Genomic DNA, 25,706 nt, shown 5'->3' with positions numbered 1-25,706 from the left:
TAATTATATCATGTCGAGTATTCTGATTGTGGTGAGCGCTTTATAACTGTATAACACTGGGCGAAATTGACGTGAAGTTGTTTGACTGGTTGAAAACTACATATCCATTTAGGCTTTAAATTATTTTAGTACACGAAAGCTGCGTATGGGATAAATACACGTACGCTTGTTTGTTTCAGGATATTTCGGCCTACGGAAGTAAGGACAATGTACACATGTGTGCGTGTTTTTGAATTGACTCGCCTTGTACATGTATATGGGCGAAACGATCGTGCATCTTGGTATAGATGACAGCATTTGTGTGACACCATAGATTGCTCCCTTTTTACATGACAACTGTGTGATAACTGGTATGTCTTTTGTTCTTGAAACGGTATCCAAATACCCCTGTCCCATACACAACTGGTTATAACCACACACCACGGATACCTTGCGGATATGCGCCGACCCACACACTCTGCCGCAATGACATCACTGATGTGATCACTGTAGATGACATTTCCACTGTCAATACTGTCTATTTACATCAAAAAGCAAACAAAACAAAACAAAAAATCGTAATTTTCATAAGCAGAGTTAGTACATAAGGCATGACATTATAGTACAATGTATGTAGCCGATATAGGTGACGGTGATGTTAGAACATTGTGGGTGGAAGAAACACTCTAACACGCTTGTCATCTTATATATTTCATGGTGTGTCTTACATTACTCTTATAGTATTATCATAATTATTAATATATACGATCATCATATATTATTTGACTTTGTACCGTAGTAATCATGACCGAGTTTGCGTATTATAATTACAAGTTATCATAAGTAATGCACATTGTGTGTACCTTGACATGGCAAACTCTTTTAATACCTTGAATATGGAATTAGTTCTCAGCGACATGTTTACAGGCAAGACTGTAGACAGGTCTGAACCCTGCTGTATTTTACTCCTGTATCCTTTGTCCAAAAACAAAGCCATAATGATAAATGCAATGTGTAATTATGAAAGTGTCAATCGTGTTTGCAAAATGATGAACTTAAGGGCGTAAATATTACAAGAAATTGTGTCATCGTAGTTGATGGTAAGGTCATGGGGATAGGCTTAATAAAGGTACCCTGGGATTTCGGATTCGTCAACTTCTTCAGACACGATATCGGCATCGGATGGACGGAGACGTTACACTGACTCCTGATTTTCCTTCTTGCCGTCAACTTCGTCTTCTTTCCCTTTTCCTAGGCTTGCGTTTCTTCCATTTATTTCTTACTTTTCATACACTATTCCAGGTAACTATTGGTGGCGGTTTTGTGCTATTATAAGGAGCACATTCAAAGGTCACAACTCAAGCAGAGCCGGAAGGTCAAGAGAAGCTTACCGCGATTCCGTTGATGGCGGTGGCTCACCTCAAAAAGCCAAAAAAGTGGATAAATATGCATACAGTGTATGCACGAACACTTTAGCTGGACTAACCGCAACATCCATTCACCTTCGGGTAACGTGTTGTGGTTACAAAGTCGACGGCTGTAACTCCACGGATTACACTTAAACTTTGCCAGAGTGACCGGCATCCCTTCCACTGCATGAATCTTTTGAGGTTTCAAACTCGGCAGTGGTGTTGACAAGTCACCCAAGCAAAACTTTGTTCGAAAGACCAGGCAATGGCACTTTCTGAATTTTTCCGGCTTGCAAATCTGCAGCACATATCAGATATCGATGACAAGAACTGAATACTAATTATTTTCTTGGGAAAGTAAAGTGGTCGACGATTGCTCAGGTGGGGAGGCAGGTCGCTAGTTCTGTACATCCCTGGGCGATGGCGTAGAGTGGAAGTGACCAACATTCTGCAGATAACAAAATAAAACAAAAACAAAAACGAATACATGTAATACTTAAATAGAAGACCCAAACACTTTCCTTTGTGCTGACACATGTAATACAAAAAAAAAAAAAAAAAAAAAAAAAAAGGGGGAGGACGATTGAGAGAAACAACCGAAAGGTCATTAGAATCGGGTGAGTTGAAAAAAAAAAAAATCATTAGCACCAATGACATTGTGTATCTCACCCATTTCATGGGGTTCTTTTCCCCTTCTTTTATGCTGGCATTTACTTTCCAACATAATCAAAGAAGGCATTTTCAATGTCCATTTTCTATTTTGTAATCTTCACTGAAAGTTTGTACTACAGTCTGCAGACAACGAAGAAAACATATAGGAATAAAATTGCAGCAATTCAACTCTGCAGGTTGTACGCAAAACTTGATTTGGGGGAAAGTTGCCGATTGCCTTCTCGTTACTCTAACTGTAATACTTGTTTGTGAATTGATGATGATTTATTCGCAAAGATTACGTCAACAATAATCGGGAGAGAGTATCTACCAGTCATCGTCCAAGTCTTATCCTTGTGTCTTTCCAGACCCGATGGAGTAGGCCCTTGACTTCCTCGCTAGCGAACACGTGGTCGATAGCCCCTTCTGAGAGTGACCATAGGTCTCGCCGCGACATGCCGAATGTCGTTGCAGCGAGGAGGTACTCTTCTGAAAGGGTTGTTGAGAACACGCCCTTGTCATCGGTCTGGCGAAAGAAAATTGCGCCACACAATTTCCCATTACACTGTAGTATGTTAACTTGTTTTTATTGGCGCTACTTTGCTAACCGCCTATCTACCGCGTGTTACACGCGAATAGCTCAGAGTAGAAATACGCATTTTTCGCAGGATAGATTACGGTCTCGAGAGCCTTCCAAAATGAAAATAAGCCATGTCTTATGTAAAAACGGAACTAACATTAATGGAACTTTCCTTGCAAATAAATGCATCATTGAAACAAGTTCTACACTCGCAGCTATGCGATGACAACGGAACATTGTCTGGGTAATAAGATGACTTGCACAACAATTACTATCATGCCATTGTCGCTTCAATAACAGAAGTACACCTAGGACACAAATATTGTAAGAAATTACCAAAGAGCGTTATGAAATATTTCCAAAATCAAAGATAAATAGTGCAATCACAGAATAAAAGCGACAATCGTGTTCAATGCACACTTTTGTTAAAGCGGGCTTCTGGAAAGCTCTGTCTGCCTACCAGGATATTCCAACGTCAAGCAGAGACTGCACTCTGAATTCATACAATCATTCTTGCCATCTTCCCGAGTGTTTGTCACTGTTTAGCCTTGGCGAGAGCGCCAATTCAGCTGTCGCTTGTTTATACGACTGGCAAACCGGAAATGATTCGTCCTCAGAAAAATGGCAAAAATGTTCTTTCTATAGCTTTCAAAATAACGCCATACAATTTCGCACGAGTTCGTCATCTTGGTGCATTAAGAGCTTTTCAACATAATCAGAAGGAAGAAGATTCTATATAAATGGCCACAGACTGGCGTTTCTATTTTCGCTTATACGCCACAGGACCCGAGTCTTAAATGGAACTGAAACTGACCTGCAATATGATTTAACACACATTCTAAGTACGTAATTTTGGCCATTGTGGCACCATTGGGTCAGTCATACAATAAGCATTGCATTGTGTCTCTCTTTGTAACTGACCTGTGTGTATAATACAGTAATCACTGAATTCGTTACCGATAATGCTTTGCCCATGATACCAGTGGAATATCGATACATGTATTTATAACCACCAATATCAGAATAATGAGTTAATGTAAAAGTTAATGTGCCTCATAAAAGAAGACGTGCAAAAGAAAAAAAAAAATCAAGTATAATATTTACGTAAAAAATAGATTATTTTGGTTGGCTTTGACGTGTTCTCTTTAATCTTAACACTGCCTTTTGAGGAGCAACAATGTACATGTATACCCACAAAACAAGTGAAATCGATATTCCTATCTACTTCCAAATATCTTTAACTGACATACACACTCTCGCACACACATGCATCATTCCTCGTTCTAATACAACGTGATGTCCTTTGGTAAACAGCTTTATGACATCCCACTCGAGGATTCCGGAGGAATGAGTTCCTGAGCTTTATCCCTTAATCATTCCGTTCCAAACTTAGCGATCGTATTATCAAGTATACCGCCACACTACACGAGAGGCTCACCATCAAAGGACTTACGCAAATCACACATGGATGACTTTTCCTATGCCAGAAGCGGAGATGATGATTCTCCAGCACAGGGACGGTCCCACCGATGAAGTTCGACGTGAGGCACATTTCTGCACACGTGGGCAAAAATGCAGATGGGATTCGATCTTGTATCGTTCTCTAGAGACGAACTTACAGTGCATGTATACATGCACGGCGGAAGGAATCCGTAATTACACAACTGAAAATGATAAATGCGTATCAGCATAACACGTAATAAAGTGTGTGTGTAAATGTGTACGGTGTATATGTGTGTGCGTGCGTGTGTGTGTGTTGTATCCACACATCCACCTGTACTAGGCCAAGAGCATAAATCAAACGTGCATAAACCAAACGTGCTTGCTAATTGTGTACATTATATATCTATGACGAATAATATTACCCGAATATAACTTGAATGCCACTTTATTCAGAATGGAAACGCATTTTTGTTTTCATTTTGCTTTATGAAAATATGCCAAAATTACAAAACAACTCACAAATTGAGATAAACCTGGATGTAACAAAAAGACGGATTTATAATTCAGCGAGACAGACTTCATACAGGGAGCCTACCAATAGCTTGTCTTGGTCGGCTAGCCGTAACGACGTTGTTTTACGAATATTCCTCGGTTGCAATCGTTCAGAATCACAAGTTATAAACTAGAGCACTAGCACTCGAGCACATTGTATCCCCCGAACCCGTCCCCCATACCCCATCTGGATTACTTTTTAGGCCAGAATGTTGTATAATATGGCAACTGTCGCAGTATTCAATAAAATCCGACGAAAAATGAGGCTGGTATATAGCACATGCAAGGAATATGACATGTCATCCTATAAAAGTTTGAACAATGAGAGCGCAGGCAATGAAAACTTTTGTTACCTAGAATAACTCCCCATAAACCCCAATAGCAAGTTCGAATAAAATCCGACAGGAAATGTGGCTGATAGAGTATGCACAAGAAATGTGACGGGCATCCAAGTTGGAGCACTGACGGCACCACCACCACAAACTGTTGTGTCCTACATGTACATGTAAAATGACCATCCGTTCACCGATCCTTAGCAAGTCTGAATAAAATCCCACGAGAAATGAGGTTACATGTAGCATAGCACATACAAGAAATATGACATGGCATCCTTAAAAGTCGGAACAATGAGGGCGCTATAAATGCAAACTTTTGTTACCTAGAATAACCCCCCACAAACCTCCATAGCAAGTTTCAATAAAATCCGACAGGAAATGTGGCTTATAGAGCATATAAAAGAAATGTGCAATGGCATCCAAGTCGGAACACTGAGGGTGCCGTCACCACAAACTGTTGTGTCCTTCATGTAGAATGACCACCCATACACCTCCTTAGCAAGTCTGAATAAAATATGTTGAGTAACAATCACGTTATTGCATAAATAAGCACTTTTGCAAATTTTGACATGATCAGGGTGACCTTTGACCCTGTAAAAGGTGGAACAGTGAGGGCAGCATTATCAATACGTATAGGTGTATAGATTTGACTATGATACATTTCACCAAATTTGAAAAAAAAAAAAAAAAATCGGTCAAGAAACAAGGCCAGCGTCCCACACACAAGCAGACCCTGTTAAATTTACCTTTTCATGTATAAAGACGGAACAAGCGAAGGCGCCATCACCAAAAACAATAGGCGTCTTCGTTTTACCATAATACACCTTCATGCCAAATTTGAAGATGATCGAAGAAGAACTGCAGCCAGTACAGCGCTCACAAGAAAATCTCTGCGGCGGACGCGGCGCAACGAGGCCAAATCCATAGTATCCTCCGAACTCTGTTCGGGGGATACAATTATCATTATTACTAAAATTCCTATTACTATTACTGTCACTACAACATTGCTCAGTTAGACTCCACAGGACTCTAACCCGAGCGATGTGATTGAAAGAATGACATGCATCAGACTGAACCACCTCGTCACCTTTCAGGGAATTACATAATTGCTCTTACCGATTGGAATCTGGTGCCGTTCCACGATATCCACTAGTTCTAGCTGACCTCCAACCTCAGTGTGGAGGAACGTCCCGTGTCCGATGCGGTCTGGAGGTGTCCCCAGGAGAATACGGCTGTCGGAATTCATATTCTCTCGCTGGAAACGCAATAAAGAATGAATTACATACACATGTGTGTCTATACATGCAAACATTAAGTAGGCCTACATATGCCAAGGGTGTGTGTGTGTTGGGAGGGGGTATGAAGAAAAAAAAATGGAAAATTCAAGTAACTTGGATTAAAACTGGGAGACGACGCATCAATCACAAACACGCACACACACACACACACACACACACACACTCTAAAGCGTATTGATCGAATCTGACCATTTCGTAATAAAAAAAAAATAAGAGGAAAGAAAGAAAACTTCGCAAATGATATTTGATGAGGACAAAGGCTTTGTTCCATCTCATTCTCAATTTAATTTAAGTATGATAACGAGAGATTTTGTATTGAGACAGATCGAGCTTCTTGGCATAGATAAAGCAACCGGAGAAGATCACATCGGCTGCAAACTTTTAAAGATGACAAAGAATGTTATTGCAGAATCTCTTTGCGATATTATCAACAAATCCCTGTCTACGGGAGTTGTTCCACGTGAATGGAAAAAGGCTTGGGTAGTACCGATATTTAAAGCAGGAGATATTTCTTCGTTGAATAACTACCGCCCCATCTCAATCTTACCAACAGTGAGTAAAATTATCGAAAGGGCCGTACATCTACAACTGAGCGAATTCATGAATGCGAATGATTTACTACACCCTAATCAATCTGGTTTTAGACCATTTCATTCCACATCAACTGCTCTTGCAAAACTTGTGAATCAGTGGTCTCTGAATATAGATAATAATCAAATTTCTGGAGTTGCCTTCATAGATCTTCGGAAGGCATTCGACACTGTAGATCATGACCTACTTTTACATAAATTAAAGTGTATAGGGTGTAGTAAGACGACTGTAGATTGGTTTAAATCCTATTTAAGTGACAGACAGCAAGTGACGCAATTCAAGGGAGCCAAGTCCCACTCTTCAACTATTAAATTGGGTGTACCTCAAGGGTCAATTCTTGGTCCCCTTTTATTTTCAATATATGTCAACAGTCTACCCGAGTGTACTTCAGAAGGTGTTATAGATATGTACGCTGACGATACGACCCTCACTGTCAGTGCTAATGACGCAACAGTTTTAGAAGAAAAGATAACTGTTGCACTAAATAAAGTAATGGGGTGGATTAAGAAAAATCGGCTCGTCCTTAACATTGACAAAACTTCTGTCATGATTATCGGCTCCCGTGCTAATCTCGGGAAAATTGAAAATTTCAGTATTTCATTAGATGGTAGTCGGATTAAAAGAGTTCAGTTCACTAAATGTTTAGGTGTTTTAATAGATGAAGAACTGAAATGGTCTAAACAAATCGAAAATGTATGTAAACGTACCCAAAAAAGTGTCTGCATGATAAAGAGAGCGAAGGCCTTTTTGCCCCAACAATCCCTAAAATTACTTTATAATAGTCTAGTGTTACCACAATTTGATTACTGTTCTGTTGTTTGGTCAAACAGATTTCAATACCATACAACTAAGCTAGAAAAAATTCAAAAGAGGGCAGCAAGAATAATTTTGGACAAAACATATGACACACCGTCGGCTGATTTATTCAAAAGTCTTAAATGGATGACACTAGACAAACGTTTTGATTTCAGCCGCGTTATGATGATATATAAATGCGTCCATAACTTAGCACCTTCGTACCTTCAGGTGCACTTAGTTAAGCCTAGTGATGTACATGAACATCATACAAGGCTAATAGACAGTGGAAATCTATGTGTGCCAAGATTTCGCTCTGATTGTCACAAGTGCAGCCCAATCGTATCCTCTGTACTTGAATGGAACAGGCTAGATCATTCAATTAGATCAGCTTCTTCCATATATTCATTTAAGAGATTGTTTAAGCAAAGTATTCGTAAGTAACACACGAAATTCATTCTGGGCTTTATCATTCCTGTATAATAGCGTTTTTAATTGTTATTTCGGCATTCTGGTGAACTCTTGCTGTGGCATGTACTTTTTATGTTACTTTGCAATGTACAGTATGCTGGTATGTATCTACACTGTATTATGTCATCTTCTGTATATACGTTTTGCTATTTAATGTACATATGTTCATCGATATTATTCAGGGCTCCATGGAAGACCACTATTTATTGGTGAATGGACTACCCTGACAAAAGATTAGAAATAAATAAATAAATAAACTAGAAATGTCGCTATGGCGACTGGTATGCCTCCGCCATAATGCATGATTCTCCTAATAGGTCTATAGTACATGTGGACAATGTGTGATTACATTTTCACAAAATTGGCAAAATATTAAAATTACATGTTTGTCACAAATGTATCGAATGTTTACCTTCCTTGACCTATGTTTAATTGGATGAATAGGAGAGCATGTACTTTAACTTCGACTTTGACCCTTTCATAAGTTTACGCACTTGAGTAATTTTCAAGGTATGGAGAAAAAGTGCAATTTCTGTATTGAACAGTAAATTGTTATCATTTTCATCTGGTCTTTGATTCATAAGAGAATCACTGTCAGGCAGAACATACATAAATATGTACTAAGTTTAAAAATTACTTGAGCCGCTTCCGAGATATGGAGAAAGTAGTAAGTTCAGCACTTTCACTTGATCTTTGACCTTTTGACCTTTGACCTTCTTGGCAAAAAAAAAAAATCCCAGAGAATCTCTAGTGGGTAATATACATGCATACATTAAGTTAAAAAAAAATAATCCTGCTGGCATTGCATAAATATAAGGGAAATAGTAAAATTTCGAAGTATTGCCCTTGACCTTTGACCCCTGACCTTTGACCCCATGAACCCCCAATTCCCTAGCTAACTACTGCCAGTCAGTACATGCATGTATACTTTGTTCCATAAAGATACTTTGAACAATTTCCAAGATACAGAGAAAAAAGTGAAATTTTAACATTTTACTCGACCTTTTGACCTTTGACCTTTTGACCTTATGACCCCAAACTTTCACTAAAGAATCTTAATTGGGTAATACATGTATACACTAAGTTTCAAGAAAATATCTTCAGGCAATGCATAGATATGGGGGAAATAGTGCAATCTTAAGCATTTGACCTTGACCTTTTGACCTTTGACCTTGAGCATGTGCACCCAAAAGTTGATAGGCACAACTTTACCCCCTAATACACATACATGCCAAGTTTCATTAGGATACCTCAAAAGGTTTTGATAGTTACCCTGTCCACAAAATTCATTACGGACGGACGGAAGGACGGACGGACGGAAGGACGGACGGACGGAAGGACGGAAGGACGGACGGACGGAAGGACGGACGGACGGACGGACGGAAGGACGGACGGACGGACGGACGGACAACCCGAAAACATAATGCCTCCGGCACCACTTCGTGGCGGAGGCATAAAAACAAATAAAATGGTGAAAGGGACATCTTGGAAACAAGTATCATGTGCGTCAATGGATAGGTTATCGCCCTTTTGTGTGCCTCGACATAACGGCTAGGCCTACATGTGCAGTAGTGTAAATGGCCCTCCCTACCAAGCTCCCAAAAGCTTAGTGATAACTTTACTTTAAGTTGGCCACTACACACTTCGAAGGACATAAATGAGGCGCTAAAATCAGGTTTCAGAGCGATCTGTCCAAAGTGTCCAGCGACGTTTTGCCACAGACGAAAGGTTTAATCTTATCAATCGCCGAACTCATATCACTTGTTTTCTGGGTCCGTTTGTTTCTGCCGGGTTTCCATCACTGCGGTATTGACTAGTACCTCCTTGGGTATAGATACTTTCCTTTAATAAACATTATGTGTCCTTTATCAGTGTACTTTAAAGTCACGACCAAAATAAGAGATCAGAAATTCCCAGCATTTTAAGGGCAGAATCGTATCAAACTTGCTCTCCTGTATCTGTTTTCCATTCGACTGATCCCACACAACCACACGTAAACATCCGTTCTTAAGTTGCCACTGTTCTTCACCAGTTGGCAAAGTGTCAATCTTGGACCCGTATTTGCGTGCCTGTATTTTATGGATATTATCTCAAGTGAATTGCACATTAAGCGCGAGCGTAAAAAACAAACTTTTAAAAAGGGTGATGAATGTTATCGCTGAAAGTAGGGCACCCTTTTGCACTTCCTTCGCGACAACACAGACTGCCACGAGGGAAAACTGGTTCACTGAATAGGGGCGCCACGGGAGTGGCGATAGCATGGAGTTATACAGCTCCATGGTGGTAGCTTGAATCTCGACCACTGATTGATGTCTCGATGCTCTTCGCACTTATACATGATTGACCCACTGGGCATTGATGAACTTTATGGGCCACATACTGAATCGCACCTAATGATCTCTAGTTTCGTATCCCACTGCAAATGTTTCTAGTCACGTGACAGGGTTCGGGGAATAATTGCAGATTGTGTAATATGCGTATATAGGGCTGACGGCATAGTAACATTTGAAGTCCAAATGAGAACAATTATGACATCGCATTCTTAGATTTATAAATAAATAGGTGAATACAGAATGTGAAGATGTTTTGGCCACACGTGAACGGGGCTGCAACTAATATAATGGCGACTGAAGGAGGAACCAGACCGACGTAGACGAAATGTGCACTTTCCCTTTTACCATGATTTTGTTCAAATTTTGCTGCAAATTGCTTTCTGTCATGTTGTATCTAAAAACCCTGACGAAGACCGGTAAAACGATCGGCAATTAAAAGCAAAAGTTAGCAATTTCTCTGCAACCCACTGCACTGGTTTTTCGTCAGTCGCAAATACTGAGAAAGAGCGAGGAACAGAGAGAGGGTAGGCCTATACGGTAAAGAAGTGGCAACGGAAAATAATGGTATATATTACAACTGAAAAAGTACAACTTAACTGAAAAATGATAACAGTTTAGAACGAAACGTATTACAAATACCACAACTGCCATTAAATCTCCGTGCATATAACAGAATTCATACCAGTATTGCAACGACATAATATACGTAATTGGTACTAAAAGGACATCGGCAATGAAATATTCTAGTTTAATATCATTGTGGAAATGACTTCTTTAAACATAAAAAAAAAGTGTGCTGCTGATTATGATATCAGTTCGGAGGGGGGGGGGGTCATAAAGCTGTTCGTAAAGTTACGAACAAGTTACGAACGACTGGTGATCAGTTCTGATGTGCTTTACTTATCAGAATTTCCATAATTCAGCACAAGAACTTATCACCAGTCGCTCGTAAGTCGTTCGTAACTTCACGAACAGCTTTATGAAACACCCCCAAGTACAACTTGTAATGTTCAGGAGAGCAGTCCAATCGGAGCATTGATGGAAGTCTATGGTGGGCCACTGAAACCATAAAAATATATGACTATGCAGATGTGCTGTACGTGAGGTGGACTAAAGGTTGGTTAACCAACCAGAACACGCAAAACGGTAGAAGCATGCAACCATGCCACTTGAAATTATGCAACGATGCAACTGTGCTACATATACTGAAGAGCCCTATAGAATACATGAACGGCAGAAGAACCATTGCATGGACAATCATACATTTACACATTTAATATGAACTACCGGTTCTAGGCCAGAAGGGTTTCAATCAGTCGAGGTGCAGAAAACTGTACATTCATCCCTCCAAGATGCACGGGCACCTGTTAGTGTATTTCATTTGTTTGTTTGTTTTTTATTCACAAAATAGTGTACCTGGAACAGCAGATCCATTCCAAGCGCTAATCATTTCGCGTTTAAAACTTCTTCACCAAGAACTGAAAAAATGCCAAGAAGACAAACCAAACTAGAATTATCACTGAAAGTGATCAATACCCCCGCCCCTATGTGTTGCTTTATAGTATGTGATGTCATGAGGGCAATGACGTTAATACCAAGTTTGTGCATTTGTCGAATTGGAAGCAGAATAATTTTAGTTTACTGTAGTCAGTACAATTACAGAGAGGCTTTGACAATGAGTATAAAACTTACAGCAAATGGAAACATGCTTTCCCCCATCATCACTACACTTAAAGACAATCATACACACCAAATTTGACCTTCATAGCTTGAATGGTTCATTTTGATAAAAAATGAGTGGTTACCATGGCATCACATTTTCCTTAAACTAACACATTGGTGTCTTGCAAAACTACACTTCTAGATCATGATACATACTAAATTTGACTTTAATTGCTTGAATGATGGAAAAGTTATTCGATCTGCAAAGTTTTGGTAAAATTGTGGCAGGGTTCATACGCTTCCACATTTTCAAAATTCCCTGACTTTCCATGACTTTCCAGAGCAGAAAATGTAAATTTCCATGACCATTTTACACGATGTAGACATCTTATTCTAAAGTGTGTAAAAATACATCATCATAATACTAGGAAGCAAAACACAAAACAAGTGTGTATATTCGGTTATACACACTTATGCTTTGTTCTGAAAGAAGCACCTTAAAGGTAGGGAATCCCATTTGCATGCCTTAAATGAAGAGTTGTATAAATACAGTGGTATGTTGAAGAGAGTATCATTTTAGAAACTCCCATAAAGTATTGAAAGTGGAAGGTAACATTTAGTACATTTTTATTGACCGTTAGATTTTGAATTGAATTTTTTTCGGGGCTCACCGTAAATCCCAGTACATTACTAGGCTACCTTTGCAGACCCATGCACTGCATGTGTGTCCATCATGTATATTTTGTGAAGAAAGTTCATCAAAACTTACAAACATTTCTATATACATTCTTGCCACACACTCTATATGTTATTACATCAGCTCTTATACTTTTAGATTTGTGTTTATAGATAAAAATACAGAAGACTGCAACAAAAAGGCTTAAGTGTGGCTGACACACAGAACTACTGAGTAGTTGAGTTTTGTGCATTATTCAAATTGTAGATAACTGTTGACTTCCAAGTTTCTCAGCAGTGGCCTAAACAAGTCCCCCAGGTTCATATTTAATGTTTTGCTGCATTTTGGGAGGTCTGTAAAAGGTATCCCCTACCTTTAAAGGGGAATTTTCCCCAAACAACAACGTGGATTAGGTGAGCAGAAAACAATTTTAGAAACCGAACAGTAAAATGTTGAGCAAATTTTGATAACCGGTTAACAAGACTTATGCAAAATTGTGTATGTTGCCCTCTTTGGTCGGAACTATGCCAGAATACATGATATCACAAGAGGACAACTCTCCTTTGAATTTGTACATAGAATTTCACAATTTTAGTTTTTTTCTTGGATATCGATAATGCAGTTGATCAAGTTCAATAATAAATGTACGCACAATTATCTAAGCCCTAACATCCTCAAGTATAAAGGAGAGGGAAGATGATTATTATTTACAATGAAATGATTGTGTTGTCAATATTCTGTGGTAAAATGCTTTAATTCAAATTCTATATCAAAATCAAAGCACTATCTCAATCCAAAAGTAATCATACATTCGTGTTATTAGACAGGGCGCCACACTAACTTCTATTTTTTGGTGGCCCGATCCGGCCACCGAAATCACTGATTTCTATTTTTTGGTGGCCCGAAAGTAAAATCTGGTGCCCCCCCCCCCCCCAAAAAAAAAAAAAAAAAAAAAAAAAATCAAGAAAAACATAGGAAAAACTAAATCGGTCCTACTAAACATAGAAAAATAAATATTAAGTATTACTGACGTGATACAGGTACCCATGTCTAAAATAAATGAATAGAGTTATCATAAAAATTGATGCCTATTTACATGTAGGTGGTCAAAACTTACGTTTGAAAAAAAGTGGGAGCATTTACAGACATTTTGTAAACATCCGACATTTGTTTTGGCATTGTAAAGAGCCGAAAGTTACCGTTATTCATTTCTGATTGTGAAAGCAATCATTCAACATTTACTAGTATTTTAACACCTTACGGAGCAGAATGTTACCGTTAATCATTTTCAAAAGTAAAAGCAAACAACTGACATTCATTTTAGCATCTTACGGAGCTGAATGTTATCCTTATTCATTTCCGAACGTGAAAGCAAGCATCCGCTATTTATTCTAGCATCTAACTGAGCCGACTGATACCGTTAATAATTTCCAAATGTAAACGCAACTATCTGTTATTTATTTTAGCATCGTACGGAGCAGGATATTACCGTTATTCATTTCCAAATTTAAAAGCAAACATCCGACATTTATTTTATTATCGTACGGAGCCGAATGTTATTGCTGCCCACTTCCGAAAGTGAAATGAATCATCTGACAATTATTTCAGCATCGTACGGAGCCGAATGTTACTGTTTTTCATTTTTGAACGTCAAGGCAGACATCAGACATTTACTTTACCATCAAACGCAGATGAAAGTTACTGTTATTAATTTCGAAATATAATAGCAAATATCCGACATTTATTTAATCATCGTATATGAAGCAGAATATTACTGCTATTCACTTCCGAACGTAAAAGCAATCATCTGACAGTTATTTTAGCATCTTCCGGAACCGAATGTTATTGCTATTTACTTTTGAAAGTAAAAGCAAACATCCAACATTTATTTAATCATCGTACGGAGTTGAATATTATTGTTATTCATTTCCGAACGTCAAAGGGATCATTCGACATTTACTTTAGCATCTTCCGGAGCTGAATGTTATTGCTATTTACTTTCGAACGTAAAAGCAAACATCCGGCATTTATTCTATCATCGTACGGAGTTGAATATTATTAGTATTCATTTCCGAACGTCAAAGCAAACATTCGACATTTATTTCAGCATCTTCCGGAGCCGAATGTTATCCGTATTCATTTCCGAACGCAAAATCAAATATCTGACATTAATTTTAGCTCCCTACGGAGCTGAATATTTCCGTTATTCATTTCCAAAAGTATAAGCAGACATCTGACGTTTATTTAAGTATCATACCGAGTCGAATATTACCGTTATTCATTTCCAAAATTAAAAGCAAACATCTGACATTTATTTTAGCATCTTACGGAGCCGATTGTTACCGCTGTCCATTTCCAAAAGTAAAGGCAATCATCCAACTTTTTTTTTTTTGGTGGCCCGACGTGCGTTTTTTGTGGCCACGGGCTACCGGGCCACCGTTAGGGTGGGATTTCACGGAGCACGCGAACGATTTGCGAACGACGCGAATGACAAAATCCAACATTCGGAAAAGTTTTTCTCCGAATGCGTTCCGACAATGAAGCCGAAAACTATTCTTGCGCAATTTGTGCTAAGTTTCCACGACGTTTGTGCGAATGTCGTGTGTATCATTGCTTAAGTACAGCATGTTACGTTCACGAAGAACACGCGACGGAAATGCGAACAACGAAAAATTTTCAATAATCACGGGATAAAATGTACCCAAGGAGAGGTGGAAGCTGTCTTGAGTTGATTTTTTTTTCTTTCCTCTATTTCTCCTTTCTTTTTCTCTCATTTAATTTTCTATCCTGTGCTTGCCTACATTTTTTTCCCTAGGACCTATCTCCACTACTAGTAGTAAAGCATTTGATTTTTTTTTTTTTGTGCAATTCCTCCAACACATAATCTCTATAGTTTAAAGGAAATTTTGCATACTTTAGATTAATATTAAGTGTATTCTGCGATTTTTTTTTTTGTATATCAAACATTTCTTTCTCTTTGCTAGTCTTTAATTTCTTTTGTTACTGTAGTTGTTAATAATTGTTTGATGTTTAGATGTATGCTACGACTTTTATTTGTAGAAAACTTATAGGTAATACATCCCCCAAACGTGCGCTAAACGTTCGCGAGAATATTTCAAAAGGTATGCGAACAGTTTGCGATTACGTCGTAAAATGATCGGAAAAACTTCGCAGATTTCGCGTAACATACGCGAGACATTCTCCAAAGTTTCGGAGTCTGTTTGGGGTTTCACGAACATTTTGCGAACATCGCGCGTGTCTTGCGGAGATCTTGCGCATATGACGAGGCTTTAAAGACACTTTCGAGAACAATTCACGAGCAAATCACGACTTAGGGTGGGATTTCACGGAGCACGCGAACGATTTGCGAAGGCCGCGAATGACAAAATCCAACATTCGGAAAAGTTTTTCTCCGAATGTTTTCCGACAATGAAGCCGAAAACTATTCTTGCGCAATTTGTGCGAAGTTCCCACGACGTATGTGCGATTGTCGTGTGTATCATTGCTAAAGTACAGCATGTTACGTACACGAAGAACACGCGACGCAAATGCGAACAACGAAACATTTTCAATAATCATGGGAGAAAATGTAGCAAGGAGAGGTGGAAGCAAGAAAAAAATCAACTCAAAAAGCTTTCTTGAGTTGATTTTTTTTTCTTTCCTGTATTTCTCCTTTCTTTTTCTCTCATTTCTCTATCGTGTGTTTGCCTACATTTTTTCCCCCTAGGACGTATCTCCACTAGTAAAGCATTAAATTTTGTTCCTTTTTTTTTTTGCAGTTCCTCCAACACATAATCTCTATAGTTCAAATGAAATTTACATACTTAAAGGGAAGGTAAACCCAAAGAACAATGTGGAGTGAGTGAAAGCAGCAACATTAGTAGAACACATCAGTGAAAGTTTGAGGAAAATCGGACAATCGATGCAAAAGTTATGAATTTTTAAAGTTTTGGTGTTGGAACCGCTGGATGAGGAGACTACTAGAGGATATGACGTATGAGTGGACAACAATACAAAGAAAATATAAAGGAAATTCAACAAAAATTCACTTTTCTAGAATTATGAAAGAGCAATGGACCAACCGCTTTCAGAAAGCAGGAAGAATAATTGCTACCCTTAACATATGTCAATATCAAGTTGATGGAATTTCTAATTTTCATGAAAAATGGATTTTTGCAGAAATTTCTTTATATTTTCTTGGTATTGTTGTCCACTCATACGTCATAACCTCTAGTAGTCTCCTCATCCAGCAGTTCCAACATAAAAACTTTAAAAATTCATAACTTTTGCATCGATTGTCCGATTTTCCTCAAACTTTCACTGATGTGTTCTACTAATGCTGCTGCTTTCACTCAATCCACATTGCTCTTGGGGTTTACCTTCCCTTTAAGATTGATTTTAAGTGTATTCTGCGATTTTTTTTTGTATATCAAATATTCTTTCTCTTTGCTAGTCTTTAATTTCTTTCGTTACTATAGTTGTTAATATTTAATTGTTTGATGTTTAGATGTATACTACGATTTTTATTTGTAGAAAACGTACAGGGCATACATCCCTCAAACGTGCGCTAAACGTTCGCGAGAATGTTTCAAAAGGTACGCGAACAGTTCGCGATTACGTCGTAAAATGATCGGAAAAACTTCGCAGATTTCGCGTAACATACGCGAGACATTCTCCGAAGTTTCGGAGTCTGTTTGGGGTTTCACGAACATTTTGCGAACATCGCGCGTGTCTTGCGAAGGTCTTGCGCATATGACGAAGCTTTAAAGACACTTTCGAGAACAATTCACGAGCAAATCCCGACTAAGTGTGCGGAAAAGGTTCGCAAAAAATTTCAAACTTTTTTGAAATTATCGCCGAAGTAAAAACGACATTCGCGAACAATTGACGACGCTTCCGAACCCTCACGTTTGTTTGGCGATCTTTTGCAGACTAAAATGCGAATGCTGGATTTTGCCATTCGCGTCATTCGCAAATCGTTCGCGTGCTCCGTGAAATCCCACCCTAAGTGTGTGGAAAAGGTTCGCAAAAAATTTCAAACTTTTTTGAAATTCTCGCCGAAGTAAAAACGACATTCGCGAACAATTGACGACGCTTCCGAACCCTCACGTTCGTTTGGCGATCTTTTGCAGACTAAAATACGAATGCTGGATTTTACCATTCGCGTCCTTCGCAAATCGTTCGCGTGCTCCGTGAAATCCCACCCTTAGTGTCGAGCCCTGTATTAGATGACTGACGCTTCGATCATGCACGCAATTTAAAATAATGCCAATCCCATCATCAGCAGCGCTCATGTCACGTATGTACATATGTGTACACAAAGGCACCACGGCACCTTACATCACTGCCAGTCGATAGTCATACACACAAGTACACGTGCACATGCCCATGAAAGACGCAATTAGACACAATCTGCGTGGAGTTTGTTACGAAAACGGTCTTAATACGAGAAACCACAAATTTGACAAACTATTCTTCCTTTGTTGATAAGAGAAATCAAATATCATTTTAACAAATATCTTGAAAAAATGATTTTCCCTGACTTTCCAGAAGAAATAGATGGATTCCCTGACTTTCCCTGACTTTTTGCTTCTGGAAAAAGTATTTTGAAATTCCCTGACTTTCCAGAAATTCCATGACGCGTACGAGCCCTGTGTGGTTACCATGGCAATGGTTTGTGTGACAAACACAAAAATTATGTGATCCACATCTATACCTCAGGGTCATAATGCCTACCAAATTTGGTTTCATTTGCTTGAAAACTGTGGAAGAAGTTCACTCCACTGGATTAAAAAAAAAGCATGCGGTTACCATGGCAACGCATTGTCCGATACACCAAATTTCACCTTCATAGATTAAATGGTTCAATTTGATACAAAAATGAGTGGCTACCATGACAACACATTTTCCTTATATTAACATATTGGTGTCTTGCATAACTAAATTTGATCTTAATTGCTCGAATGATGTGGAAGTTATTCAATCCACAAGGTTTTGGTAAAATTATAGTTACCATGCATGGCAATGCTTTGTCTGACAAACACAAAAATTATGTGTTGCACTTGCACATCTATGCCTCAAGGCCATAATGCCTACCAAATTTGATTTCAATTGCTTCAAAACTGTGGAAGTTGTTCACTCCACAAGATTTTGAAGAAAACATGCGGTTACAGTGGCAATGCTTAGTCAAGTACAAACACAAAGTGTCTTACATAACTACACCTATAGATCATCATAGATACCAATTTTGAAATTGATTGCTTAAATACTATGGAAGTTATTCAATCCACAAGGTTTTGGTAAAATTATGGTTACCATGGCAACGCATTGTCCGACAAACACACAAAAACATGTCTTGCACATTTACACCAATTTTCACTTAAATTGCTTCAAAACTGTAGGAGTTCGCGACGCAAGATTTTGCAACAGACCGACCGACCGCCTGACCGACCAACATCACGGTGATTCCTATATACCCCTTCACACTATGTGTGGCGGGGGTATAATTAAGTTCGAATTTGTATTTTGGATTGGGCAAACTTTTCTGCATCTGGTGTACGTAGAGAAGTACCTGCAATAGAGTGCATTGAACAATGCGGTAAGGCCGCGCGGGCGAGGGTGACAAACCAAAAGCAGCAAAGTACAGTTGTATTTTCTCGGTGTTGAGTAGATCGAAGTGATAACTTCAACCAATTTATTAATTATCACTTATGTTATTCCTTTAAATAAAGAATAAACATGCAGTAGTGCAATGTGGATGATAAAGCGATTTCAATTTTCGTTGTGAGTTCCACATGAAGTACAGGAGGATTTTATGTCACTGCCGTGCGTGTGTCGCACATAAAGGAAGGGAAGAAGTCCCTTGCATCTTGATGATTTTTAAAACCTGACAATTCATCCGTGCAGTCTTAATGTTTATGGATCGCACGGCCCTCCATAAGAGTCCTGGTTATCGCATGTATGCAACATTCATGGAGAAATCAGAGCTCCAGCTGTAATTCCTTTCCCAGTGATATAGAATCCCTGTCATGCCACACATGTACGAGGTCTTGGCTCTAACTTGGCTCAGAGATAGCCTGTTTTCACCGGATATTACGCGGTGAATAACCGCGTGGCTTTGAGCACATAGGTTCCTACCTCCCGTATCATCTATCCAATCATTCGCCTCGAAGCACTGACAAAGAAAGAGGGAAACAGAAAGGGAGATAGAAGCGTGAGCAAAGGAGACTGAGTTGGATGTTCGCTGGATCACACAAAAATCAAATCAGTTTCCACGTAACGTTATGCGATTTCATCAAAGACAAGCCATTTTATCATGGAAACAACAACTTCGTAAAGACTGTGTGACTCAAACGACCGAAAATAACACGGAGTTGTGCAACATGGATGATGCTGATATTATATCAGTATCAGTATCATTTTCATGACGCTTATAAATAATGCAGGCTCGAGTACTTCGGGATATACAATGCGTCTCGCACAGAGCTGTCCGGCATTTATTATTATCATTATACACGATACACACACAGGAAAGACATCTACAGCAAAATGTACTCTCAAAAAAAAAAAAAAAAAAATCGAGGGAAATATTCACTCCTAAAAGAGTGAATTTAGAGTGAAATTGGAGTGAATTTCGAGTGAAATGTTCATTTTCACTCGTTTTAGAGTGACCTCAGGGGACACTCCAAAATCTTCGATCTTCGTTTTCACTCTAAATTCGCTCTTTTTTTTTAATTCACTCTTGAAGGAGTGAATATTTTCACTCGATTTTTTTTAGAGAGTATGTCACTTAAGAGTTTGATATTTGTTTGTTTGTTTGGCTTTTATTGTAAAATATGACTCCATTTCCGTGGCAGTGCTTCTGAGGAAGCTTCTTTTTTTTTTTTTTTTTTCGTCAAGTATTTTTTGAGCAGTGTATTTGTTTTTGTAGTGGCCGACTAGTTTTTACGAAAAAAAAAATGAGAACATAAATATGTAATCACTCTTGTCTCCGAAAGCCGGGTAGTTTGCGCGTGAAAATAGTCCCCAGGGCAGGGCATTCATTATTAAAGTTTACAGGCGAGATTGAGACCAAACATTCTGACAGCCGGCACTATGTCGATGCAAACCAGCGAGCATGTGAGGGGTAAAGGGGCTGAAATACACCCGATGCAAGTGACAAGCAAACAATAATTCGGCTTAAAGGTGGTAAAAGTCACCCCGTCTGAACCCTGTTAAGCACTTCGTGCTCTGCAATCAACGGGTTATCGCACGTCATACATCACATACACGTATCAATCACAATACTTGTCAACTATAGTCGCTCTGTCACACAAAGATGATCGACATTCTGCGACAAAGTCGACTGCAGCATTTTTCCCATTTTTTGTTGTTGTAAGAGTTGCTTTTTTTTTTTAGTAACATAGACATAGACAGGAATCAACGAGCTTGTCTTATTTACGTGTCATGCAATGAGAGAGAGAGAGAGAGAGAGAGAGAGAGACTGTGGCATTTTCTTCATTGATTGTGACGATATCAAGACAGTATGATACCGACATAACAACATAAATTTCGCGTCATGAGCTGAACATTAGAACTCTTCGTATATAATTGCACGATGAAATTTTGTTCACCGGAAAATAGTCACAAAGGGTTTTAGCCGTATTGTTGACCATCACAAGCACTCAATGTTTCACAGCGATATGATTTTGATATGTCATTCTTATAACTTTCGACATACACGAAGTTCGTTTTTTTTTAAATGTAAACCTATTATGAGAATTTCACGCGATCATTTCATGCATATTGCATGTATGTGTGTGTGTGTGTGTGTGTGTGTGCGCGCGCGCGCGCGCGCTTGTGTGTATGAGAATTTATGAGTATGGGTTGATAAATATTGATGGTTCACAGAAATGCGCCAACAGAAGGGCTGACACTTTAAACATCTGCTGCAGTTGATGCAAGAGCAGTGGCAGTTTGTGCCTTGGTGTGGGGGAGTGTGAGTCAGGTATAAACACTAATGTTTTAAAAAATACAAGAACACAGGAAAGGTTGGGGGGAAGAAGAAGTCAGACGCACCCAGGTGCGAAAGTACATCACACTCATGCAAACATTACACGTGGTCGCCATTTATTTGGTCCATTACAGTGACCGAGGTCGCCATTTAATTGGCCTATTACAGTGACCGACGTGATCCATCGTTGAGCATGACACCGTGTGGCGTCCGCTCCATTTTGTGCTCAGTCGCGGTGGCTTTGAAAATGGTATTAATGCAGAAAAAAAAAAAAAGTACGAGCAACTACAAGATGACGGTGATTGCTTGATCGTATGAAGCCAGTCAGGAGTTGCAAGAATCTGAACATCAAGAAATGCAACATCCAAACGATACACAAAGAAAGCAGCTCCATGGGTAGGACGATCATTTGAACTTGACGATGAAAAAAACAAACAAACAAACAAACTTGGACTGAGGCATGCTAAGCCCCTAAATAGCATTTCTTACGCAACAGCCATCTATGATCATGATTGGCCAATACACAAGGTCGTACAAGTTGTTCATGGCAGTTGCTGGTTAGTGTCACTAGGTGCGTTTGTGGTGGGGTGTGTCCTGATCTGAGAAGTCCTGTTCATGAGCAACCATCAGGTTCATGTACAGTCAGAACATTGTATGCACACCTACCACTACATCAAATATTCCTTTGAAGTTTAATTCACCTGACTGGATGAATTTTCAACTCATGCATGCATCATCATGTCATCTCTTAACATAATTATTGTCTCATACTATTCCTGTGCCATATTCACCCGCTGGTTTGCGTTAATCTTTGAGCACCTCATATAAGAGTGCAATCAGCTATATCGAGCAATAACTTACGAACGTTCATCGACTTTTAATAAGAAAGTCCTCAAGCCACCATATATGCAAGGGTACTGGTACAATGTACATATCCAAAGGTCTCAAAACATACTTGTTTATATTGTTTTCTCTTGCATGAAGATAAGGAATTGGATTGCAATGGTTTCTCACTTTTTTTCTTTTTTTTTCTTTTTTTTGAAGTTTGAATAGATATTCAACTTCTGAAATCTGTTTATTGACAGATCAAAGCGAAAGGTACTTTTTTTTCCCAGAGGTAGAGTATTTTGTTGTGATCGGGGCAACAACCTTTTCCCTTCTTCTTATTCTGTTATCTTCCTCGCGTGTCATATATGTCTCACCGAAAGATGAGCCTGCTACTCAGTCAAGCCAACGGCTTTTGACGGTGTCTGAATATGAAAAACAAAAATACATATTGTGACGAAGATCTGCAATGGTGCATGGCGAATATAATATCTCTCTGCCTACACTGTACTATATTATCTGGCGCGTTATTTGTGCACCTCGAACACTGGAATAAACACGCTTGTTTCCGGGAAGCTCTGGCTTTCGCAAGATAGTCCCTTCCATTCTTTTGTTTTGTTCTATTTCTTCGTGGAGTATGTGGAAATGCCTATCGGACAAGTATCAAATTCCCGAACAACGTGGTGTCGAACACACAAATAAGTGGGGACAAGAGCGGCTGCAGAAATAATCAAGTTCGGTTGTTATTGTGCAGTACAATCAATTACCAAAAATGTTGAATCACCGTTTAGAAACTAGACAAAGCACAAGATCTGCGGTGTTGTTGTTTGGTGTTGAAGGAACCTTTGAAACTGAACAACGTTTAAAATATGAACTATCACACCAAAAAACAAACAACACTTGTAGGTACTCATTTCGGGAGAGTTTATAGTTGAATATACTATGCCCGGAAAAAAAACCCACACAAAATCAAATTATCTTTTTATCAACCACGTATCTTCCCTTGTAACTGATAACAAAGATAATATAAGATATATAATATTATCACATCGTTTCACGTAAGTGTAAGTTGGGTTAGATCTTAATTACATGTATTTTGTATCCATGCGGGAAAAACTACATGAAAGCAAACTCCATTCAAAATTCACGTTGACCTATGAGCAAAAAGAGAGATAGACCTATCCATCTACTTCGTTAAACTGGGCCGCAAAATCATACATTATTATTCAAGTTTTATACTCCGAATTATTTCATCAAACAGATTATGAGCTGCAAATTCCATGCAAATTAAATATTATAGTGATGATGACATGCCGTCACAACTCTTAACCCTAACTAGGCCGGGGGGGGGGGGGGGGGGGGGCCTCGGAGGCCCCCCCCCCCCCCCCCCTCGACGTTCCGCGCGATGTATCGCAATCGCAAAAAGCTATCGCCGCGACGTTTCATGACTTTTTTCTTTCGAGTCTCCCGCATCTTTTGACACCAAATTTGCGACACCCGGGCGCGCGGTTCCGAAGTTACGCATAAATATGTACATGCATGTCAGACCAAAAATTGCTTGAAAACGTCAATTCGTGTACAATTTCAATGCAAACTGTGCTTACTGGCAAATTTCATAAAAGCATGATTATTTTGGTGTTTTATTGATTAAAATCAATGAATAACATATTTTCTTGTTCGGAGCGATGTCGCGGACAAATTTCATCGAAAAAACAATGAAAAACATAAAGTCGAAAAAACAATGAAATACATAAGAAATTAAAAAAAAACAATAAAATACTTAAGAATTTTTTCTGATATCACAATTTTTTTTATCACATTTGCTAAGGACACTAAAAAGAATATTTACACAAAAAATGTGCCTGTTTTGAGCTTTTTTGTGTGATTTATACCAAATAGTCTGATTTTATGCATCATCATGCATAAATTAGCATAATTTAGCATAAATGATGATTTTTTGAAAAATTAACTTCATGGTATTTTAGATTACATCATAGGCAATGTGTGTGCCAATTTTCGTCGCGATCGCGCGGTCGACGGCCGAGATCTGGAGGGGGGGGGCCTGGGAGCCCCCCCCCCCCCCCCCCGGCTCTATCAACTACCTAAATAGCCCGGCCTAGTTAGGGTTAAATTGGCGTCAACACACACACAAAAAAAAAGTATACATATACACAATGTGAAAGTCATGCTTTACAATTTAGTAACAGTGATCCACCCCTTTCAACTCGGAAGTGGTCATTCTCGTAAGTGCTATAATCTATCATAATCCTTTCTAAAATAACTATAATTATCTCTTCTCGTTTATTCCTCGTCGAATAAAGAAAAATGTGATGAAAGATGGGAGACTTCCGACGTGATGGTATAAAATGAAGAAACGGCATGCTTGCAGTCGTGACGACCAGCCGTTTCACGAAGCCGTTTCACGAAAACAAGTAAGAAGACAATTATTTTCAAAACATTCTCAAAGTATGTTCCTTTTGACGACACAACCTTTCGTTTCGTTACTGTTTCTTTACACACTGAAGTACAGTCAAATGATAAAATGATATAAATGATAATGCGCTCGAAACTCATGAAAATGTAGGTATTCTCTCCGTAATTAAGACGCCCCCTTGAAATACACACTCGTCAGCATGTCAAAGATAAAATAAATTCTACGGACGCTTCCGAGTTGTAAAGTACGTGTGTGAAGCCGTAAGTGGGATTTGACTTATTCCTTGTCTACGGGTATTGCCACCTACAAGTTGTACTAGTTGCTGTTCAACAGAAAGAACACTGTTCAGAATTTCAATTATCAACGATGACTCCGTATCATTTCAAAAATAACAAGAATAAAGCCAGCGATCCACAGCCCGTGTACCATGCAAATCGCAGTGGCGCTGAACAAAATCAATAATCAGCCTTTTGCTACTGTCACACCTGCACCTTCATACGAACGTTTGCATTTTACTAGCTACTATGTATCTTGTTAAGGGGCGTCTTGTCAAATATGGCGCTGCTTGTCAAATCGCTGCTGCCCGGCATCTCGTCAAATACAGGGTCCTCGCCGCTTGACTGAAGACGGCCATGATAATCCTCTAGAGGCTGCATGCAATTCGCCGTATTAACCACGTC

General features: G+C 39.0%; 1 protein-coding gene across 1 annotated transcript in view; it reads right to left on the bottom strand.

The window, feature by feature from the left end:
• Positions 1-2,373: 2,373 nt before the first annotated feature.
• The window catches only part of LOC139715539 (N6-Methyl-AMP deaminase-like), a 34,045-nt gene continuing 10,712 nt past the window's right edge, over positions 2,374-25,706 (bottom strand). The window contains exons 4-6 of the mRNA XM_071627105.1: positions 6,066-6,204; positions 4,073-4,173; positions 2,374-2,565 (exon numbers count right to left, since the gene is read on the bottom strand). Coding sequence (XP_071483206.1) covers positions 2,374-2,565; positions 4,073-4,173; positions 6,066-6,204 — 432 coding nt within the window. The remainder of the gene's footprint in view (positions 2,566-4,072; positions 4,174-6,065; positions 6,205-25,706) is intronic.

This window comes from Diadema antillarum, unplaced genomic scaffold (assembly GCF_040938485.1).
Source record: "Diadema antillarum isolate AM-2024a unplaced genomic scaffold, OU_Dant_1.0 scf00000050, whole genome shotgun sequence".
NCBI classification, from domain to species: domain Eukaryota; kingdom Metazoa; phylum Echinodermata; class Echinoidea; order Diadematoida; family Diadematidae; genus Diadema; species Diadema antillarum.
The sequence above is the reverse complement of the archived record's forward strand: the minus strand, read 5'-3'. Positions and strand labels throughout refer to the sequence as shown.